Source organism: Lissotriton helveticus, chromosome 5_1 (assembly GCF_964261635.1).
Source record: "Lissotriton helveticus chromosome 5_1, aLisHel1.1, whole genome shotgun sequence".
NCBI classification, from domain to species: Eukaryota; Metazoa; Chordata; class Amphibia; order Caudata; family Salamandridae; genus Lissotriton; species Lissotriton helveticus.
This window is the reverse complement of record NC_136065.1, coordinates 638,192,386-638,209,746: the sequence shown is the minus strand read 5'-3', so window position 1 is coordinate 638,209,746 and position 17,361 is coordinate 638,192,386. Positions and strand designations below refer to the sequence as shown.

At 43.3% G+C, this 17,361-nt stretch overlaps 1 protein-coding gene across 2 annotated transcripts in view; it reads left to right on the top strand.

The window, feature by feature from the left end:
* The window catches only part of PHC2 (polyhomeotic homolog 2), a 646,847-nt gene that overhangs the window by 184,977 nt on the left and 444,509 nt on the right, over positions 1–17,361 (top strand). For both annotated transcript variants that reach the window (XM_078643027.1, XM_078643026.1), the window contains exon 3: positions 794–995. In XM_078643027.1, the coding sequence (XP_078499153.1) occupies positions 876–995 (120 nt within the window). In that variant the 5' untranslated portion in view covers positions 794–875. The remainder of the gene's footprint in view (positions 1–793; positions 996–17,361) is intronic.

The following is a 17,361-nucleotide window of genomic DNA, read 5'->3' as shown; positions in this document are numbered from 1 at the left end:
CTTTAGAAAGAGTACATTTTATGTGTTTTCCCACAGGAACAATCTACATATGAGGGAATAGCCACAAACCAGCGAGTTAGTGCTTTCACCATATGCCGTCATTTAATGAATGCCCCTTTTCACAATTCTCTATTCAACTCAATCCAGTCTGAATATAGTTGCCATTCAGTGAGCGGTCTGAGGCTTTAAATAAGTTGCTTGGCTTTCTTACCCTTTGCTACCAACATTTGAGACCTTTAAGCTGTAAGTTGTAGTCTGTTACCTTTTTCTATATACACACACTAGCAACGTTATTCTTGATCATGAAAGTAAGTGGAAACATCATTATCCTTTTAGAATGTATGCAAAAGTAGAAAATGCATTTGAGTGTGTCTATTTGAATATCTTTGTCTAAAACGAATATGACAATTGACAACGCACTTGTTACAACGCGTGTCATTACAACACATTTTTTACATTGTAAAATCCATTACAACGCATGTTGTTACATCGCATGTCGTTACAACGCATAATCCATTACAACGCAATTACTATTCTAACTCCGCTGGGGCGTTTCTTTGGGGAATGCGTTGTAATGGATTATGCGATGTGATGACATGGATTGTGATGGATTTTGCGATGTAAAAAATGCATTGTAATGACACGCATTGTAACAAGTGCATTGTAAACAATGCTTCCCGTCTAAAACAGAAGGTGAAATGTTTTAATACTGAATGACTTGCAAGTGTAATGAGTTTTTATGAGAATCCGTAAACTTGTTCTAATGGTGTTCTGTTCTCCTGTTTCTCCGTAGCTTTAGTTTGGATATTCCACATTCTTAAAATAGTGGCACAGACGGATTTGTTCCATCCAACATCTTACCTGGTGCTGCCGTCATGGAGAATGAGCAGCAGGCCCCACCCCCAACCAGCAGTGCCGCCACCACCACACCCAGTCGCCAGACAGCCCCTCAGATATCCGTGTATAGCGGAATGCCAGATCGGCAGACAGTCCAGGTAACACCTGACACATCTGAAAAATGAATGCCTATTCACTGTTTAACACCCCAGTAATGTATGACTATAACTTATTGTTATGCCTACTTTTGATAAAGTTCAGTTTTTAGGTCTCGGCTAGCGTAGGATGCGCACATGTGCAGTCTCGCTGGCGAGATTTCATGAGTTCGAGTACGTTTCACTAGCGAGGTTAAGCCCCGCCCCTCTTTTCCATTGGCTGGCGTCACCGTTCATGCTAAACGGTGGCCAGCCATTGGAAAAGAGCGTCCTGTGATGTACTCTTTTCTCTTTTAGAGCCGTCCCTTTCAGACTGGCTTCCTTGACTTACTGCTGTGATATAAGGTTTCTTATCTTCTTTATGGGTCCAAACAGATGGCCCCTTAAAGAAGATAATAAACCTTTTACGCCAGCAGCAAGTCAGCCCGAGCCCGTCCAAGTGAGACGGCTCTAAAAGAGAAATTTCTTTCATTTTAGTATAGTCGCGGCACCCGCGCTTTACTTTTAAAATGTTACAAGTAAAGCATGGGTGCCGCGATTATACCAAAATGAAAGAAATAGAAAAAACATCTATTTCTTTCATTTGGTATAATCGCGGCACCCGCGTTTACCGTGATTTAAATACCTGGACGGAGCATGTGCGAACCAGCTGCACCGCGTTTACCAGTGCCGGCCACCCCTTGCGCTAACCGTGCGAAGGGGAGGAAACCTAAACAGAGTAAGACATATATAACCAAGCAATTCTTAAAGGCGGTCAAGTTCGCAAACACGGGCCATTTGTGTTATCTTTCTAATTCACTAAAGGGAGGGGAGAGGGGGGGCTTTTATTTTAATGGCCGGGCCTATTGTCTGTCCGAGTCGGACCGTTCAAAGCTCCATCCCTTGTCAGCCACCCTACACTTCCTCCCTCCTCACTTCACTTCATTTTCAGTGGGACAGTGGTTACACTACAGGATACTACAATCCTTGTTCTGATGAAGAGGGTCTGCTGAACAACAGAGCAGGAGCCTACAGCATCGTGGTGCCCACTGAGCACGAAGATGAGGGGACCACTATTTTTATAGTCAATGTCACCCTGATTCTAACTCTGGCACACTTCCGCAACATTTACTAAGATTTCGACAAAGTTAAATAACCTATCATATTTAATATTAGTGCTACAGTGATGAATTGGGGTCAGAGCTGCTGTCTCTGGTGTACAGAAGACGAAGAGTTTGGACTCAATGAACTCCCATATGTGAACACCGGATTACATTGATTTCATCCAGCGGACTTCTGACACATTGTCCCAGAAAACCACTTGCTTTATCAACAAAGCCCACGTTTATAAACCGAAAGTCCTTATTTTTGTTCCATAAACCCACCCAAGTGAGTCGCAAAAAATCATTATCTGACATCTCGACCACCCCTACACTTACCGTCCAGAGATCCCTTTTTGGTGTCTTTGATACTCCGCTGATGAACCCAGCGGTCCCCACCTTGGGAGTGTGACTCACCCAACAACTCCACCAATCTGTAGGTCCGAGACAAAGAACTTTCATGTTTTCTGATTAGATCCACGACCACGCCTTGGTCATGCAGTTCATGGTTTTTCTTTGCTTGCAGTCTTGTTTATCTGATTATTACAAATTCAGGGCTATAATGCAGATGAAAAGCAAGGACTGGATAAGCTTGTTGTGGGTGTGGGACCCTTCAAAGCTCTGCAGAAGCAGGCCAGCAGCCATACTTCTGAATCAGTGGCTACCAATATCCAGGCACCGAGAAGTCCTGTTCTACTGTCTCAAAGACCTCTAGTGTGCTCCTTAAAATGTCACACCCACATCTGAGGTCCAAGACACCATCTGGACATGAGCATACAGAATCTAACCAGAACTTCGTTTCTGGAACAAAAAGGTAAACGTGGGTAGATCACGGTTTGAGAGAGCCCTTCTACCAGAAAATTAGAGTGCAACAGTCACCATCAAAGAAAGGTGGTGGCTTGGTGTTGTGTGTGTGTCTGGCTCTGTGTGTGTATGTGTTGCTCTGTGTGTGTGTGTGTGTGTGTGTGGCTCTGTGTGTGTGTGTGTGTGGCTCTGTGTGTGTGGCTCTGTGTGTATGTGGCTGTGTGTGTGGCTCTGTGTGTGTGTGGCTCTGTGTGTGTGTGTGGCTCTGTGTATGTGGCTCTGTGTATGTGGCTCCGTGTGTGTGTCTGTGAATGTGGCTCTGTGTGTGTGTGGCTCTGTGTGTGTGGCTCTGTGTGTGTGTGGCTCTGTGTGTGTGTGGCTCTGTGTGTGTGTGGCTCTGTGTTTGTGTGGCTCTGTGTGTGTGTGGCTCTGTGTGTGTGTGTGGCTCTGTGTGTGTGTGTGTGTGTGTGTGTGCATATGCATTTGCGAGAGATTAAGATATTGGCATTGTAAATGACAATGCCATTTATTTATCTGTTTTCAAAACCAACCCATGAATAAAAGGTTTGTCATTTACAATGCCAATAGCTCTAACTTTTTCGAAGGCGAGACATATTGCATTGTAAATGCTTGTTTTTGTCGAGATTACATTCTCCCCTGACCAGTGTTACCGTGCACTTTGTCATCAGAGAATGAAACACATGTAAACATGATCCAACATAGAACTCCTGCATTGTCATACTCCATATAATGTCATAAGTCTGTGATTGCTTATACAGAGATGTACTTTGGTTTTATTAACAAATGTATACCTCGAGAGCCACAATAAGTTCATTCCTTTCTTGTTATATTGTACATAGGGACGTGAAATATCTATTAGCAAACACATTGATGTGCATAATAAAATTGTTCATTATTCATGCATGATACAAAGAAGTAATTTAGGTACATTGTTATACTGTGTTAAGTATCATCTAACCATTATTTAGTATGTTGTCCGTAGTGAGGAATGTGTCCTCAGAGGCGGTTTTCGCAAAACCAGCATAGAAAATAAAAATCATAAAAAATATTGAACGTGACAGAGCACTTTAGGTGAGCTACTTTAGTCAGGCCAACACCACCATTTTTAGTTCCATTTAGAATGTGATCTGCTTGAACTGGCCAAGATGTTCACGTTAGGCGAGACAGTTGGAGACACGCTCGGAAGTGAGGGTCTGGGAAAGTCACTCAGAAGATAAACTATGTGAATGCAAACCTGTTGAAATAAAGTTATGACGAGAAAGGCATTCACTGTGTGCCTACAGGATACACTAATGCATTACACAAAATAGTGATATTCTTCCCTTAAGCCTCCTAAAATAACGGCACGACAAATCTGCGGATTTGGAAGCTCTTTGGGGCTCCTTTCTTAATACAAACACTACAGAGTTGCCTTGAAGTCAGTGTTTTAAACAAAAACAGTACCAACATTAATCGAATTTGTTTATGTCACTGAACATTTTATATAGGTTCCTATGGAAGACGTGTATAGAATATGATCATTGACCCCACCCATTCTTGGGTAGGAATGAGTTCTTCCAGCACTGTTGCGGTATCAAATCGTTAATATGTCCCATTTTGGAAAAATGTTGAGCCAGTGTGACTTTGTCTTGCACCTGATCTGATTTTCTGGATTTGTTCTGTGATTTTGCTCACTTATGGTAAATTGCGTAAGTAAGAAATGATATACATTACATTGCTAGCGATTCAATTCATATTCTGGAACGTTTTCAAGATTGTTCGCCACAAGTGAACTCCTACAAAGATGTGGTTTGCCAACAACACAGTTTCCACGTCTGACCCTTGATATGGTTTAATGCCCGGCCCTCACTGGATATAGTTCTTGTGTGAAACTGAACTGGGAGCACCCTAGGACTTTGAACACTTAACAGTGTTTTTCATATCAGAATATTTCAATCTGTAAATTAATCAGTGTTGAAAGATCACCTTTCTCAGTTCAGAGATCTTTGGGGCAAAGGTTGTTGTGCAAACCCTATGGTTATCTTAATTTTTTCATTTTGTTAAAAAGCATCTTTGTATGATAACGCCAAAACCATTTCTATGCCTATCTTCTAAGTCTGTTCAGGAACGTTTGAGTAGTTCTAGCGGCAAATTTTCATTTTTTTAAAAGTAAATACAAAAAGAAATTACTCAATACCATGAAAGGCTGACCAAATGTTATTTAAAGAATTGGAGCGCTGGCTACTGTACAGTAAGGGCAAGCTTTCCATGCTGGGTTTAGAATACAAATTATTTAAGAAATTGCCATTCGCATTGGAACATCTACAAGTAAAGAAATGTATTTTAATATGTAGTAAATGGTGAATAATGTTATGATAAGATTTTTTGGAATTGTAAATGCTATCAATTTTGCACTTTGCTATGAATACCTTTCAAGGGTGGAGGCTGTCTTTCCAGCATCACAAACTCTGGTATTTGAAGGTAATGCTGCTTACGGAAAACAAGGACATTTTAGGAACTGCTACTCATGATAAGTTTGGCACTCTACAGGATGCTCCTCCTGAGTAAGCTATTTCGCTGTCTCTATGAAGGCACCTTCTTGAGTAATGCTTTTGTTACAGCCAAGGATTGATCCTGGCTCCCCTTCTCTTTATTCTCTATAAAAATCGCCTTAAGTCAGTTTTAACTAAACACTGGCATGATGTTGCAATGGTGGGTGCCCACCCTATTACGTGCAGATAAAGCCATCCTGGTTGCATGCACGGCCAGGAGCCTTCAGCATTTTTTAGATCTTTTTTCTGACTTTGTGAGCCTCAAGCTCTCAACCAATTTTAAGAAGCCTCGAAAACTCAACCAATTATAAGAAACCTCACGTTATTGTGATAGGCCCTAAGAACTCCAAAACACAATCATTTATGGTGAAAGTCCATAATATAAGCAGGGTTGAAACTTTTTCTTATCTTGGTATCTTACTTGACTCGAGTCTCAGTAGGCACCCACTGATAAAGAAAACTACAGCGATTTTCAGAGGGCCATATTTAGTATTAGAGATTTTTGGTGCCGGCTGGGACGTAGGTGATGCTAGACATTTTCAAAACTAAATACATCCCCCTTGCAAGTGTTGGATGCGAAATTCCATTGCGTCGATATAGGTGAGAAGTATTTTAAGTGTACCACCAGGCATCCCCTTCCAGTTTATACTTAAAGAGTTGGGCTCAGGGTATATTTCAGATTTTATATGCCTTTGTCACCTTTTACTTTGGTTCTTAGTCTGACTGAAGGACGAGTTAAACTTAAATAAGCTAATTGTCTGGGACTGTTTGGGCCTGGACAATATGCTACATATACCACGGCTGAATTATATCCTGTCCAATTTGAGAGAACTGGGGAAACCAGGGCTCTTTTTAGGTCTCGCCTACGCAGCGCGCAAGCGCTGCTTAAGAGGGACCTCTTGCATTCGCTCTGTACTTTCTTGGAAACTCGTTTTTGCACGGTTTCCAATGAGTACTCGTGCATGCAGAGCATTTGCCTTGCACAAGCGAGCAGCGGCGCCATCTGTTTGCAATTATCGCGCCTTGCTGCTGCTCGCTCCCGCAAGGCAAACGCTCTGCATGCACAAGTACTCGGCTGCAGGGCCGTGCTTGTCTTTGAGCGCTTGTTTAATCTGTTAGCGCACTTACGCTTCCATTTCCAGTGGCAGATTTCCTCTACCTGCTACGTATTTTGCAAGCGTCTTATCCATTTAAGTATTATGACTGCCATATGTTTCCATGAGTACTCCGGAATTCATTAAAAATTCCATAAGTGTCTTGTTCCAAGTATAAGAATAATTCTGTGACTTCAAATTTCAAACATTTCACCCGCTCTCTTTGTGAAACAGGCACTACACACAGTCACTTGTTGCGGCAGCAGGTGGAAACGTGAGCTGACAAGCAGGGCCTGGTGTCTGCTCTTTCTCCAGCATCACCTTCCTCGCAGTTTAAATAATCACTAGCGCATCTGAGCACATCCGGTGGACAGCCTCGGCTCTCAGCCCTGCTGGGGGTTTGATGCACACACTACGCATGCGCAGAGCTTTCAAGCGCCAATAGTCCACTTCTTGATTGCTAGTGCTGCATTAAACAACTTAAGTAAAAATAATACTGGGCACAGGTGACTCAGTACATAGGAACAGGGATGCATTCCTGTAAACTGACAAACCTGTGAATGCTTAGCCTGGACCTTGATAAATCCACACTCTGAGAACCCTATGCCCCACAGTTAACAATTAGTACAGTCCTGCTAATGACTCTTGTACGTTTACAACAATAAATTGAAGTAAAAGAAGGACTTTGGACAGAGCCTGTAGTTCAGAAAGCCTTATTTACATACAAAGCGAAAAAACTACTTCCACGTGTGTCTCCTTATATCTATAGTAAATTCATGTTTTTTGGGGTATTTTCAAATAACGATGACTCTCGGGACGCTGTGGCTCCCAGCTGTCCTAAGCATAATCCTGGAATTCTTTTGGAAATTCCATACACTCGTGCATTTATGCTGGTGCACATTTGCTCATACGAACACTTTTAACGAGAGCCCCTTAACTTGCTAATTTTGTTTCTCTTCATGTATCTACATCCGGAAAACATTTTTCTCAGCTTAGAAATCCTCCTGCCTACACCTTCAAACAACTTAGGGGGTGTTTCCTCTCCTATTGAAATTGATTTACACTGCCATTAGCAGGGGTACATCACAAACGTTTCGTCATGGGGATGGGGTGACAAAACCGTAAGTCTGTGGGTGTCTAGAAACATTTCTGGGCATGTGTTCCCAGGTATTCCCACTCCCGCCCATGGGACTCCTATATAATATCACACTTTAAAGGAGCCTGGAGGATGGCTCAGCGAGATGAGTCACAGCAGAAATCATGTAATGCTTTGTAAATCGTGTATTCAAATCATGACCAGGCAGACTCAGCTTCCATCCTCCTGAGATGAATAGATCAAGTATAAACAAGCATTGGCATAGCCAATAGTTCTCGCCTTTGGGACCTTATAAGTATTTAGTTATGCAGCACAATATCCTTGGTGCAACAACATCAACTGTTGCATGGCTAAACACTTATAAGGTCCCAAACGTGAGACCGATTGGCTATGCCAATGCTTGTTTAATCCTGGTCTTGTTGTCAAGAGAGCTCGCTTGGGTGAAGCAGGCCTTCTTTTCAGGGCAGCAGCAGAGCGTGAGGCCTTCGCCTTAACCAAGCACTCTATGCACCAGTACATTCTGGTGAAGTCAAGTCAGTGGGATTGAATCCTATTTATAACTGGACATGTTAAGTCACCACTGAAGGTTGTTGACCTATTTCAAATTAGGTATGTTAAACCACTTGATGCTTTCTAATGGTGGTTGGTCGTGAATAAACAGATTTACCTGTATGCGTTTGTGACAACATCTCAATTCTTTATACTTTGCACATTGTCTTAATTTGCCTTAAATTTCTTTTTCTTCGCTATAAATTTATATGGCCCCTCTTGCTAGTTAGGAATTTCAGACATTTGAGACAGCGCTTTTATTTTTGTAACACTTCTCAACACCTAAAATATGTTTTTGTGTCATGGTTTTTATCAGTAATGAGCAACAATCCCGAGATAAAAAGGCTAATATTTTTAGGATGTCCTCCGTTATGGTAAATCTCTTTGCACATTATTTGATACTATGTTTTTTATGGCCTTTATCGTGCTTTTTTTTACAATATATCCATATGAGAATGCACCTGTTCTGTTGTCTTCTTTTATATGTTTTTTTATTATATGTTTTTAGATTCTGTAAGAGGAGATGACTTCGCACATCTATACAATGTATTTCACTCTTGAAGGATGTGTTCTTTCTATGATAAGCTTTTTATGTGCATGTACCAATATGATTGTTTTTTTCCGCATGTTTATTTCAAATCGAATAAAGTTTATTACTATTGCGTCTGTAAAGGGCTTTCACATCTAAATTTAACTCAGCATTTCACAGAACACAAGCCACTCAGAAGTAGGCCTAGGCGGTAAATTCCGTTCCGCTTGTGGAATTTGTGGAATGTGGGCAATTTCGCTTTCGTCAGAGAACGCGAAATTGCCCGAAATTCTGCGTTCCGCAACTTCACGAAATGTTTTGCTAGTTTGCGTTCTCAAAATGCGAGTTTGCGGGATATTTCCCCCCGAGCACGCAAACAGCAATTGCGAATAGTAAAAACGCATCGCAAACAACTAATTCCGCGTGTTCGCAGAATTTCTGCGTGTTTGCGGCGATTTGTACCATTTCGCGGAGATTTGCGTAACGCGATTAAGCAAATTCCGCCCACCCCTACTCAGAAGTTTAAATCTTGTGGGTGTGTTCATTCTATAGGCCTGTGCGGTAACCATGAAAATGATTTGTCAATAGTTTGTGTTTTGAGACACAAATGTAAGCAGAGCTTTAAGTAAAAATTAAATAGAATTTTTTTTGATCAACGAGTTTACTCAAAAAAAGCCTTAATTAATGTCTTCCTCATTGTTGTCTCTATTCTATGTCAATTTTTTAAACCCTATGTAGAACAACTGGGCTTTCCAGCACAATATAAAGCCTCCCATTTTAAGTAACAGTCACCATTTTGGGAAGGTGACACAGTGGCCGTATTGTAAAGGACAAGGCAAGCAATCAGTATAGTCCGAGTGTAGCAGGAGTAGGTCCAGCAGAATTTTCAGTGCCTGGGATGGATGGGGGAGAAGGGGAAAGTCGGGGGGGGGGGGGGGGGGACAGAGCTGCCAGAGGCACTGGACGGATGCTTGGAGAGGGGTAGACATTCCGCGCTGACTGGGAGGGCCAGGGCAGAGACAAGAACCGCAGTCGGGTGGTAGGCGCAGTGGGGCAGCGATGAGCACATGAGGCACGAAGGACAGGACTGTAGGGGACGCTGCCTTTGTGTGCCTGAGCCAAAACAGGCGTGGAGTATTTTTAACCCAGTAACTCCAGACCGTCCCTTTTTATTGCAGGCTAGCCATCATAGCGGTCAGGCGGACTCTGGAGAGCTTTTTGTGGCTTAATGGCCAAGAGGAGAAGAGAAGGCAGGGTCTCAGGTGGCCAGCTAAATGCCAACATGGGAGGGCGAAAACACTGTGACATGAAGGTCTGGTATGGCCTCTGCAGTGCATCAACCCGAATGGGTCAGTCCGGCCCCTGGGGTAGAGGAGAGCAGAGTGGCGCAACTATGGTGAGGGGTTCAAAGGCATATTACGACCTCCTGGCATCCCTCGGCACGGTCAAAGGTGCTTACAAAATATGCAGATGTTAGTACAGAGAGGCGCAGATGGTAGTGCCCACAGGGCTGGGGGCTCTGGATCAGGCTCATCATCAGTTGAATTACGATGAGTGGAGCCTAGAGGAAAGTTAAGTGGTAGATGATGATGCCCTTGTGGAGGTGGTAAAACCAAAGGGGATGATGGACGGAGCGTTGAACATTGCAAGCACTCACCCCCAGTTAACTGATCTGGGTTTAATCCATCATCATTCTTTAGCTCACTCCGCCACCCCAGTTCAGACATGGCCATATACAAATCAGTATGAGCCTGTGCCTCATGGGAGCAGTCCAGCCCGAACTGCCAAGCCATGTCTTCCCTGGACCGGAAACAAGCATCCTGGGACTGGTTTCTGGCTAATCAGCAGTCATCATCCAGGCTAGCTTGAATCCAGTGGCAAAGTGAGCAAGGCACCCACCTCTGGGCATACCCTACCAATTTAGGGCGAACAAAGCAAAACAAAAGGGGATGATGGACGGAGCGTTGAACATTGCAAGCCTCACCCCCAGTCAACTGATCTGGGTTTAATCCATCATCATTCTTTAGCTCACTCCTCCACCCCAGTTCAGACATGGCCATGTGCAAATCAGTCTGACCCTGTGCCTCATGGGAACAGTCCAGCCCGAACTGCCAAGCCATGTCTTCCCTGGACCGGAAACAAGCATCCTGGGACCGGTTTCTGGCTAATTCTGACCCAAAGAGAAATGACATGGCTTAGTAATACACATTTATGAAATACTGACATGAACATACTATATTTAACGGTATGAGATAAGAAAGTATTTTCCACATTCCTCTGAGTAAGCAGTTAAAATATTGAACATGACAGTTTAACACAGCATTATAAATAATAGTGAGCTACAAGTTAGAGACTATTTAAGAGTTGGCAGATGGATACTCCATCACAAACCTGTTGACTATGCTGTCAGCCTTATTACAAGTGCCATAGAATATAATGCATTTGTAATAGGAGGGACTGGATATCTGTCACATTTGTGATGGAATAACCCATCAGCTAAACTTAAAATCAGGCCCTTAGTACATAAAATTATTTCTTAAAATAGTATGCAAACATTTTGGTCTTGTGTCTCCCTTTTAGGTTGAGCCTAGGCAGCGCATGCACTGCTCCACGAGGCATGCTGCGTTTGGTATGTGGGCTTTAAGTCTTCCCCTCGCTGCTGATTTTTTTCAAATGTGTGTTGTTCATAAAAGCTTGCTTTATGGCCTTCATTTTTCCCACATTTTCAGGTCTCGCTCTTCCGCTGGAGTATTGGCCTATTACGTGTATCCTTTCTTTAAAGGCTTTTTACCTTTATGTTTGCACACTATTTTATTTTTGTGCAGGCAGCAGCATTTTGTAAAGAATGTTTCTTTTTGGTCCCTTTAGTTACGTAACCCTATGCGCGATGTGCGCAGTGTATTGTATGCTTTATGTCACTGTTTTGACCAACATATAGGGGCTCATTAAGATGTTGGGCGAAAGCCTCCGCCCGACACCGACTCAGATTCAGGACCGACCGAGTTGCGGTCGGCGGTTCCGACCGCTGGATTACGATGCAACCGAACACTGTTCGGTCGGATTCCCATTGTTTCCTATGGGAGCTCGTGTTACGCAGAGAACCAGCCGTAACACAGGCTCCTATGGGGAATTGGGGTGTGTGTGTAAAACTCTGCACCCTGTTGCAGGCACTTCATGGTGCCTGCCATACAGTGCAGGGTTTTACAGAGGGGTACTCTCGCACACCAATTGGAGGCCATAGGGGCCAGGGGACCCTGCAATGGGACCCCAAATTCACTTTCCATCAGCCTTTCCCTGTTGGACAGGCCGATGCGGAAAGGCTGTTGGAAAGCTACCATAGGGGGGTTATGGTGTGGTTCCAACTGACAGGAATATTGTGCGAGTTGGTCGGAACCGAGTCGGAATGACCGTCCGGTTTATGTTCTGACCTCGAACGTCGTAAACGGGCTGTCGGACTGTAAAACGACCGAGTCAGTGTCGCAAAGATTCCGACTGTCGGGCGGAGGCTTTCGCCCGACATCGTAATGAGCCCCATATTATAGAGTGCGAATTTTGTAGATAAAATCCTTCTTTTCCTGTTTTACCGAAAACAACTTTTACACACTATTTCAAAGCCTATTAGCTGATGACGTGCAGTTTTTGTACATAAAATCCTTTTTCCTGTTTTATTTAAAACAACTTTCACGCTCTTATTCAAAGCCTATTAGCCGATGACAAACATTATTTGTTAACTTTTCACATTTTGTAAATGTGGCCGCTGTTTGCATCATGGTTATTTTCATTGCAGATTCCACTTATGTCCTTGTAATGTTCCTTTATTTTTGGGTTTGTTTAACGTGTATGCAATACCCTTATTCCAGACACAAGATTTTACTTAGTTTAATTAGAGGTGAATTTATATTTTTTGCCTTCTGTTTGTGCACTCTTATTTATGTGCAGGCTTAACGAATTTTGCACAGCACTCAGAATGAGCTCCATTCTATATTCCTTCTGTATAATAATGTCACAAAAGCACTGGTATTTGTGCATGTTGGGGTCGGGAATGGTAACCTACATGGATCAGGACAAGTCCTCTAGACAATGCTGCTAGCTGCTTCTCTGGTCCCTATGGTAATTCCCCATTCTTAGTTCGCTAGGCGGTGCTGCAGCTGCGTCTCTCTGTTCCCTGTTGCAATTACGCATTCATAGTCCTCTAGACAGTGCTGCTAACTGATTTTCTGGTTCCAGTGGTAATTCCTCATTCTCAGGCCTTTAGGTAGTATTGCGGCTGCTTCTCTGGTCCCTGTGGTAATTTTTGCAGAGTTTTATATAGCACGAACTCGACCCGAACCGAATCAGGTATCAGAGCGCTTTACATATTTTCCAGTTACGTTACATGAGGACACACTTTCATTTTAGGCACGGGGAGATTAAGTGATTTGCCCAGAATCACAGGAGGTTTTTGGGGTCGTTACCGAGACTCGAAGCCAGATCCCCAGGTCCGAGGTCTAGCGCCCTAGCCGTTAGGCCAACTCCAACTTCCTCATTCTCAGTCCTTTAGGCAATGCTGCTAGCTGCTTCTCTAGTCCTGTCAGTAATAACTCATTCTAAGTCCTCTAGGCAGTGCTGCTAGCTGCTTCTCTGGTCTCGTCAGTAACTCCCCCATTCTAAATCCTCTATGCAGACCTGCAGCTGTGTCTCTGATCACAGTGGTAATTCTTCATTTTTTTACATCTAGGCAATGCTGCTAGCTGCTTCTCTAGTCATGTCGTTAATTCCTTGTTCTTAGTCCTCTAGGCAGTGCTGCTAGCTCAAAATCAAATCTGCTTATGTGGTCTCATTGCTAATTCTTCATCCTAAATCCTCTAGACAGTGCTGTGGCTGCTTCTTTGGTCCTGACGGTAATTTCAGAATTGTAATACCTATTGGCAGTGCTGCAGCTGCTTCTTTGGTCCTGTCAGTAATTCCTCATTCTAAGTCCCCTAGACAGTGCTTCTAGCTGCTTCTCTGGTCGCATCGGTAATTCCTCAGTCCAAGTCCTCTAGACTGTGCTTCTGCTATGTCTCTTCCCAGTGGTAATTCCTCATTCTTAGTCTTCTAGATTCCTAAAAGCAATATAATTTACAATGCCAATACCTCTCAGTTTTACAAATGTGAGACCTATTGCATAGCAAATACTTGTTTTATATTGTAGTCTGATAAAGGTAGTGGGAGAGGTGTGGCGCCGCGGCCAGGGCGACTGACGCTGGAATCTGGGGACCACGGTTCGATCCCCGGCTCCGGCGGCAGGTTAGCCCAGCACCATGTGACTCTGGGCAATAGCTCGCTTAATCTTCCCGACGGCCCCCCAGCGCCTAGAGACCCTAACGGGTGATTGTGCGCTATACAAATGTGGATTATTATTATTATTATTATTATTAAATAATCATGGAACTCCTACCTATGATCATGATTAGAGGTGATTTAGAAGGCCTGTGTAGTCCGTTTCAGTAGCTAGGTAAATTTTATTTAATTTCTCTGTCAATTAAAGCAAGGTAGACCCTGATTATAGTGTGACTTAGAAATCATTACACTATTGGTAACGTTTTATAGTTTCCACATCTAGGCATTAACTTGGGGGAGAGCCGTTAAGGTTGAGGTCTAGAATACACGTAGAATAGCTCATTTGTTTTGGTTTCTTTAGTAAAACGTGCAGCGTTCATAGGTTTCACTGCTGTTACCCACGTAATATTTGTACAGTCTTGCTGTCACCGTACAAACGCGGGGTACAATTATCCAGCCCCACTCTAGATCCGTGCTTTTAAAAAAGGCAGCAGGAGACATTTTGTTATTTTCCACCATTCCGACCCCTTAGTTTGAAATACTTTTAATAACGCAAGCGCATACATTTGTCGGTACTGATCGCTTTTACGTAAACAAAAAAAACTTTTACATCCATAGACTGTCAAGTTGTATCAGCAGAGACCTGAGTGAGTCTGGTGGGAAATTACACACTGAGGCTGCAACAGCAGGTAACTGCAGAAATATTCAGATTTAAAAAAGTATAATAATGACTCCTACATAGTACGCAAACTCCACGAGGTAAACACCACTGCCTGTAATAACAAATGTTCCTGACAACTCTGGCCCGCCATGCGACCCTTGGGCGGGGCGTAGTTTTCTGTTTTTCTGTTTCAGTGGATTGAACCTCACCCAGCCCTGCCAGATCCCCTCAGAGCCTTTGTTCCACCATTTCTTAGCTGTAATTACTGACGGTCCAGGGCCCAAGCTTTAGTGGAAAGCACCCCCCCCCCCCATTTAACGTCACCTCTGTCTGTGGCCCTCCCGATCAATCACCATCAAAGGCTGAGGTCCTCTACCTCGGTTTGTCTTCCGGAAGAAGTGACCAACCCAAGGGGTATTTGGGGGGAGACTCTGTCCAGCCTGTTTAGCGGGGCCCTCCCGGGCTGCAGGCCACGTGGTATACATTAAATCTTAATTGAGACGCTAATGAAGGAGTCGGTGCGTTACAGACTTGTCTGGCTTTTGTCCCTGTGAGCTGGATTGCTGCCTTATTGTGCCTGGGGTCTGCGCAGTGGACAGAAGCTAAAGTGACCTCCAGACACATCACGCTCCTGGCGAGACTCGCGGGTCCTTTGATTTTGATGAAGCCCCGCACACGAGAGACGCCATTGTCTAGCTTTTCCGTTTTATTTAAGAGTCTCAGAAGCTGGCCCTGATGCAGTGTAGTGTCCACTGCCAGGAGATATACAATACAAATCGATGCCAGAGAAAGTTCTTCCAGCACCATACCTGTAATCAGGAACCACTAGAATTATGCAACACTGTGGCTGTGGTGTATCCCACATATTATGGAGATGCCTCATTTGCCACATAATCCATCATATTCTGCATAATTTGCAGATTTTAACTATAAAATGGTTTCTAGCTCAAACGGATCAAAAGTTACTAAAAACACTACCACACAAGTTGCCGTGCTTTTGGCATGCAAAGGCATGTGATATTTCAGTTGCTGGTTGCTGCATTTAGAAGTTACACTCATATTAACGAGGTGAAAACCTTTGCTTATACACTGTGTATAAAAGTGTAAAAATCTCAAAATAGTGAAGTAATACAGCTTCAAAATGTGCTGCCTTATGGCGCATAATTTGGCTTTTCTTGCTGCCTAATTTAGTCACAATGTGGTATTCCCCTGTCGGATAATTCCAGTGGGATTTCCAATAATATTTATGAGAAAGAGACAGAGTATCCCTATATGGCATGCCTCTTAATAACAGTTAAAGGCACGTAACATGAAGTCGAATCCTGGTGGAGGCAGTTTGTTACCCGGTGAGATGAAACCAACATACACCGATGGTGCCCTGTTGATGCTGGAGATATTGCAAATGGCAACTACTGGTACGAATTCTATGATCATACTAATCTGGGCATTTAAATCAGAATTGCTCTGATGCAAGTAATCTCACCTTAGGCGTAGATAAAGACGCAATCCAGGTAGATCCCTGGTAGATTTGTTGTAGTCAAGTAAAAAGGTATCGACTACCAATCATTGTTTATGGCCACTCCTCTCCATCTGTCAAACGATACATTCCCCAGCCCAGATACACTCAATGACATCTTATATATTCCTGGACATTAGGATGGCATAAAGATGTAAATGAACTAAATTAAACGATTTTCAAAGTGTACATCCAAGACATATGCTCTACTCAGAAGGTACCACTCTGTCTTTTATCATGTATATAATGTCATTCGCACTGTGTCACTCTGTGCTTGGCACTTCAGTGGCATAATCATCTAAGGGTGCAGTGATCCAAACACTGACTGCCAGATAGTGTCGTACACACAAATATGTGGGCATCATGTCCACCAATCTGTATGTTACAGTGTTTGTTTGTAGAGGCCTTTGTTAACTTCATGGAAGCCAGTGCGAGGTTCATTATATGTGTGTTGCGCTACCTAGATAATTTTCTCATGGTTGGGAAAGTGCAAAGGCGAGTGTGCAAGGCTATTAAAAACCTTTAAAGAAGTGACTGAACATTTGAAGTAAACCATTCACTAAAGAGTCGACAGAGGGCCTGACGATGTGACTACCCTACTTAGGCATAGAACTGAACCCAATTACCATGGAGTCCCTGCAGATGAAATAGAGACCTCGGAGGCTTGCTTGAGCTTTCACCGAGTTAGTTGCATTTCATTTAATAGATTTTGGGACATCTACATTTTGCGTGCAGAGTGGGGGCCATGGGTAATGCTTTTACCAGACACTTGGAGTTCACTATGAGGAGTGCCCCTAAGCTCCATCTTTGCATAGGAATAACTGAACGAATGAGAGACAATTTTCGGATGTGGCAACAATTTCTGGTGTCAAAAAATGGTGTGACAGTGTGGCAACACGTTGACCAGGTTGACTGAACAGTGGTAAAATCTTCTGATGCTTCCAGCGAGGGATGTGTTGGGCTGGATTGGAAAGGGAAATGGTGTGTTGAAGGATGGCTGAAGAGATGGAGGACACAGCAGAGCCTTTCTGGAATTTATTCCAGTATTGGTGGTGATCGGACTATGGGGCAAAGTTTTATCAGATACAAAGATGCTTTTCTGGAAAGAAAATGAGACAATAGTAAATGTCATAAATAGACAAATTATGATGGAGCGGTGGGTACTTTGTCAGTTGAAATAATTTGTCT